The following is a 6,000-nucleotide window of genomic DNA, read 5'->3' as shown; positions in this document are numbered from 1 at the left end:
TCTTGTGAGACCTGGGTGTGACATGAAATTACTAGGGTCAGAGCAGCCCACGCCTCCCATTTTGTGGTGTAAGTGAAGCCAAAAACAGTCTGAGAGATTCATAAGGGCCTTTCCAGCTCAGTTATCCTAAGACCCTGCAGCTAGACCTTTGCCACACCTCATAGCAGCTGTGAAAGGACATCAGTGTCTCCTGGTATTCATTCTGGTGTAATCTTGAGTGTGAGCTGAACTGAGTGACTTGCATGCATGCTGACTGAGTGACTGAGTATGGGGATTCTAATGAAGAGACAATGGAAAAGTGATAGTATATTATTTCCAAGATAATAGGTTGTAAAAGACTGACTTCTGTGGTGCACATTCTCTGGCTCTTGTTTTCTCTCTCTGAAGCTGGTTCCCATGTTGTGAGCTGCTCTAGAAAAGCCCATGTGGCAAGGAACTGAGTGGCCTCTGGTCAACAGTCAGTGGGGAAGCGAATCCTGCCAACAACCAAAAGAATGATCTTTGAAGTGGGTCCACCCCTCAGTTTGAGTTTTGAGATGGCTGCTGCCAGGCCCACACCTTGATTTCAGCCTTCTGAGAGGCCTGAGTAGATGACAGCAAAGCTGTGTCTTGACCGCTGAGCCTCAGAAACCGTGGCCACAATGCTATTGAATTCACTAAGTTATGGAGTAATTTGCTACACAGCCATAGGTAACACACCACATTGGGATCAGCAGGCCACCCAGCCAGGGCTATGGTCTCCCCAGATGTCAGCGGCCAGATACAGAAGCAGCTCCAGCAACAACTCACAGAGGACTCTTGTTTTCATTTATTCATTTATGAATATACAAAAGTCTGACATGGTACAACAATCTCATCAAGAGAAAACAGAACACAGAGGAAGGGCCAGGTTTCTTCCCAGCCCCCAACCTCCTCAGAAAGGCACAGATACATAAGGCTCAGGCTTAAGGGTCTCCTATCCTGGGACCAATCTGGTGCTCAGAAGGCCAAGTCCTTCTCTGAACAGGAGGAGGGGCCTCTTCCTTGCTCACACTTGGGGTGTGGGTTAAGCAAACCAAGGTCACTGAGAAGTAGGTGATTCAGACCAAGGCTGGGACTCTGCTGGTTACGTATCAAAAGCCCACAGAGGAAGCAGTCACTCCCACAACACAGAGTGGTTGGATAATCCAAGAGATGCTGCCCTGTTTCCTAGCACAGAATTAGTGCCGCTGCCATTCTTGCTCTGACTCAGTTTGAAAGTCTGGTGGTGTAGGGAACTGGCAGGAAGGAGATGCAAGCTGGAGCATTCCAGATGCTTAGCACTGTGCTCTCCCAAATGGCGATAACTGTGCCTTCCAAGTCCTCTCTTTGTTAAGAGAGGTCAAGGGTGGGGAGCTAGGAATAGAAGTGTCTTTGTTAGAAGTAGCTTTTGTCCCTCATCCCCCTGGGCAAAAAGCAAATAGTCTAATTGGTCAGAGTCAATTAACCAGGACTGAGTTTTCTCTGTACTTTTGGTAAGGGAAGAAGAGCGGTTTGTTGTAAAACCATAAAGGCCCAGATGTGTTAGCCACCACCTAGAACAGGACAAATTGGAAGTGAAAGAGCTTGAAATATTCACTTTTTCCATCTTAAAAAAGACCTAACATTGTAAAGGTTTAACAAAATTATTATAATTTCTTTTAAATAACCCACAGACACCCATGACGCTTCCAAATTTACAGAACAAAAAGCACTCGAGAACTTGGTAGAAAACGATTTGCAGTTGCCCCCTGAGGGCTGGGCTCAATTCACCTCCAGGACCTCGGTCTCTGGGAGGCCAAACTTGGTCTTGTGCTTGTCGAAGAGCTTCACCAGGGCCTCCATGTACATGGCGTGGTACAGGTCGATGTCCTGCTGGGTTGGGTGCTCCAGCTTGGGGATGGTGATGGGCTCACCCACTGCAGGGATGGGCAGAGGCCTCTGGTTAGTCAATGCTATTCAGCCCACCCTTCCTGGACATCTCCCACAATGTTGCAACAGTGACCCCGTGTTATGTGCCAACCATGTGCCGGTGCCATGCTAGTGGGCTGTGTCTCAGGTTGTTCTTGTTACAGGTGAGAAGACTGAGGCCCAAGGCCCAGGGAAGGTACTTGCTCAGGACTGCACAGCCACTGAGCCACAGGTGGGGCCAAGACCACTATACCTACTGCCCTCAGGTGTGAAAGTCGTGGGTCCAAGTAGCATGTGTTTTTGCCCTGCTCAGGGCAAGTCACTTCACCTCTCAGAGCCTCAGTTTCCTCATCTGTCATAGAGGAACCTTTCTCCTAGGGCTCTGATGAGGATTCTGTACAATAACATGAATTGCTTTGAAAAAAGTAAATACGACAGGAGAGGCAGGAGGAAATCAACATTTGTATCTACTCTTTTTTTTTCCTTATCCTGCTTCAGCTCCAAACCCAACTCCTCTCCAAATCCTGTCAATTTCTCCCAAGGTCTTCCACCTCCCCATCATTCCCCCAGTCAAAGCCACCAACTACCACAGAAGCCTCTGGACTGCTCTTGCAGCTTCCACTTTTGTCCCCTCTAACCCATTTTCTATCCAGCAGCCCCAAGGATCACCTTAAAATGCAAATCTGAACTTCTCCAAAAACTCTCAAGCAGTTTTCCATCCACAAGGTAAAAAGCAAATTGCCACTGCCCACAGGACCCTGTCCCTTGCCAGCCCCCTCACAGAGACCAACCCTAGTATGGATTCACGTATAACAAGAATCTAGGGTGAGTTTGGATCATGTGACCTAAAAATGCAGGAAGTCAGTCTCTATCTAAAAGTACAAAGCAAAACACCTGGGCTGATAATCCAAAGTATCTACATGAGCTTTGGCCTCTAAAATCACACGCTCCAGTATAATCTCTCGTTTGTGAACCATTAACATACACACATCTCCCTACAACTGATGAGTCTTTGGAATACTCTAAATTGTCCCAAATAAACTCAAAATAACACAGATGAGGGCCAAGTACAGTCAATTTTTGCTACACTTCTCACACACCTCTACTAGGGTCATTTTCCTTTCTGTTCCTGAAAAAACTACAGTTTTGCTGCTGGAACATCTAATAGACCTTTTTTCTCCCTGAAAAAAAACTCCTCCTCCTCTTTTTGCTGGATCATTCCTTTTCAGCTAATAGTGTGAAGAATCACCTCCTCCCTGGGGTTCTCTTTGACTCTCCAGAGCCCCCTACACATGCTCCTCACATCTGCTGTTGGTCTCTGCTGTCACAGGTCTTCCCTGATACTCATGGGTGCTGCAAACACAGTCAGCACAGCCTGGCTGACAGCAATGGAATCACCTCCAAATTTCCAACCCCATGGATCATTTCCATCACATCCAAACACGTCCTCATGGTCTAGAGCACAGATACCAGAGCCAGGTAGCCTGGATTTAAATCTTAACTCCACCGCTTAACTGGGTAGCACCCCGAGTTTAGGGTGTGTGGGCTGGGGGACTTACCCACAGTGGTGATGGGCTTGGAGTAGGGCACCAGGCCCCAGGTGTCAGAGGAGAAGAAGCCTCGGCCATGGAAGATGCACGGTGCAAAGCCGATGTACTTCTGGAACTTTTTCTGGACCCATCGGCCCCAAGAGCCCTCTTCAAAGATTACCTGCTTGTACACCTCATTCTCACCGAAGGAGTAGGTGGGAACCAAGTCCGCTCTGGAAGGAAAGGCCAGGGTCTGTCACACCACAATCACAGGCTTCAGTTCCTCCTGTCAGCTCTAGGGCCCCTGGACACCACTCAAGCTCTGCTCCCCTAGAGGTGCACTTGGGGGACCCTGAACCACTTGTCCCCTCATGACCAGATTCAGATGGGCCCCTCTGTCTTTCGTTAGCGGCTAGGGAGCATGTCAGGGCTTTGGAATCACTAAGCAAAGGGAAAGCTGAGCACCTTACGCTGAAGTGCTGTTCTTTCTGGTCCTGCAGAAAGAGGTCTGTCTCTGCTGGAAGTTCTTGTCCCGCCCGCAAGCCAGGCATTGCTCAGCCCCGAGTCACAGCCCTCAGCACACAATGTATGGTTGTCTGTCCCTCCCCTCCTTCCTCGTCACCCTGAGGCCAGGTACAGGATCTGATCTGATTGTGTCCCAGGCCTGGCACAGAGCCTGCATGGAAAGAGCAGCTTTCTCTGGCATCTAAGGTAACAGCCTGAGGAGACGGACACGGGAGCTGGGTGGGCCCTGGATGACATGGTTAGCGCCATCCCTAACTCATAATGTGACTACAGGTCACACCCTCTTCCACTCCAGGTGCATCACTGTCCGAGTGATGCAGGGCCCTCTTCTGGGAGGTGTCTAGAGCCCAGGTGTGGGAGGAAACAGCAGACGTGGAGTCCAAAGAGGCTGACAACGTGGCCCTGCCCAGGTCACTTAGCCTAATGTAGTTTTTTCAAATAGGGACTATAGAAATGAATGTGCTTGGTCAAGTGAAATGTGTTGAGCATGTTGCCACACAGAATGTGTCTCTGGTTTTCTAGAAGAAGGTCACAGAATTCTAAGCTTCGTGTCCTCATGGCACCCTCTCTAGGAAACCTTCCTCGGTGTTTCCAGCAGTACCGCCCTCCTTCATGGTCTCTTGCTCTCCTAGCACATGAAGGGGTAGGAGGGGGTGTGAGTGCGCATGTAGGCAGGCACTTACCCATGGCGGAGGGCCAGTTTCACAAAGCCCTTGCGGTTGCGCAGGGTGACAGCATTCTTGCCGGGCATGGAGCTCAGGGACTCAGCTGCACCCCCCACCACGATGATGATGGCATTGCCACTCCCATTCTTTGAAAGCAGGTAGTCTATGGTGTCCCGGTTCACAGGACAGATGCCTGGGGAGAAGCGAGGCGTGGTCAGGACTGCGTGTAGCTGCACTCCCCACCCCCTGCATAACCAAGCATGAACAGAAGAGCCTTGGACTTTGGCCCCAGACCTAATCTAGTCACTTATAAGTATGGGCCAGTATGACCTATTTCTTTTTCTGAGCCTCATCTTACTTACCTATACAATGGGCGATAATGACACAAGATTATTTAGAGGACTCACTCATTTAGCAAACATCTGCTAAGGTCCTAACCACCCAGCTAGTGCCTGGAGCTGGTGGGCTCAAAGGCAGGTGGATAATGACAGAACTAAAGACAATGAAAAGGTTCATAAGGGCAGCACTGCGGGGAGGGTGCTCAGAAGAGGCGCTAGAGGGGTTCTTGCGGAAGATGTTATCCAGATTGAATCCTGAGGAAGTGTAAACAGCTCTCCTGCTCAGCCTTGACCCGCCCTGCTGGAGATGCTACAGGATCAGCTGCCAGGTGTGGCATATGGGCTTCTCGGCCTCTCCACCACCTTGCTCAGTGAAGCAGCTCAGTGAAGCAGCTCTCAACAAGGGAGCCCAGCAGGGGCAGGCAGAGGGGGATTCTCACCTCCAGACATCAGGTACTCTCTTAGCACTGGCATCCGGAAGTTGCCAGCCAGTGTGGCCAGGTAGGGCCTTATGCCAGGGAACTTCTTGCTCACTTCTGTGGCCTCTGTGCTGAAGTTGCAGAAGGCACCCAGGCCCATGATGCCATGGGGGTGGTATCCAAAGATGTAGTTCCTGGTGGTCAGCAGGTTGTGGGTCTTCACCAGCTGCAGGGAAAACCTTGGGTCAGAGGGGTTCTGTGGCACCACCAGAAGGGAGGGGAGTAGCTGAGTGTGCTATACCTCTGGGCTCTCTTGGACCCAAAGGATTGGAGTGACCCTCTGTAGGGTAAAGAAAATGTCAGGCTTTTCTGCCCTTCCGCCATCAGGATAGATGATGGATCCTTGTCCTGAATGCATGCCTGATGGCGGGCACCTGGAATAGGGTGTGGGCATAGGTAGATGGGATTCAGCTGAGCTAAGACTGTGCTTTTAAGGGCGGCGTCACGGGGGGACGCCAGCAGCACCAGCACCAGCAGCAGCCGCAGCCGAAGCCGAGAAGCAGCAGAACGAACGCCAGAGAGCCCAGATAGAGTGAAGACTTGCTGGGGGCTGGGA

At 50.5% G+C, this 6,000-nt stretch overlaps 1 protein-coding gene across 2 annotated transcripts in view; it reads right to left on the bottom strand.

Moving 5' to 3' along the window:
• Positions 1-1,631: 1,631 nt before the first annotated feature.
• DGAT2 (diacylglycerol O-acyltransferase 2) overlaps positions 1,632-6,000 on the bottom strand; it is a 31,454-nt gene continuing 27,085 nt past the window's right edge. For both annotated transcript variants that reach the window (XM_037522984.2, XM_037522985.2), the window contains exons 5-8: positions 5,406-5,610; positions 4,646-4,820; positions 3,468-3,670; positions 1,632-1,916 (exon numbers count right to left, since the gene is read on the bottom strand). In XM_037522984.2, the coding sequence (XP_037378881.1) occupies positions 1,762-1,916; positions 3,468-3,670; positions 4,646-4,820; positions 5,406-5,610 (738 nt within the window). In that variant the 3' untranslated portion in view covers positions 1,632-1,761. The remainder of the gene's footprint in view (positions 1,917-3,467; positions 3,671-4,645; positions 4,821-5,405; positions 5,611-6,000) is intronic.

Source organism: Talpa occidentalis, unplaced genomic scaffold (assembly GCF_014898055.3).
Source record: "Talpa occidentalis isolate TD23 unplaced genomic scaffold, MPIMG_talOcc4v2.1 talOcc4.3, whole genome shotgun sequence".
Classification (NCBI taxonomy): domain Eukaryota; kingdom Metazoa; phylum Chordata; class Mammalia; order Eulipotyphla; family Talpidae; genus Talpa; species Talpa occidentalis.
This window is presented reverse-complemented; position numbering and strand designations above follow the sequence as displayed.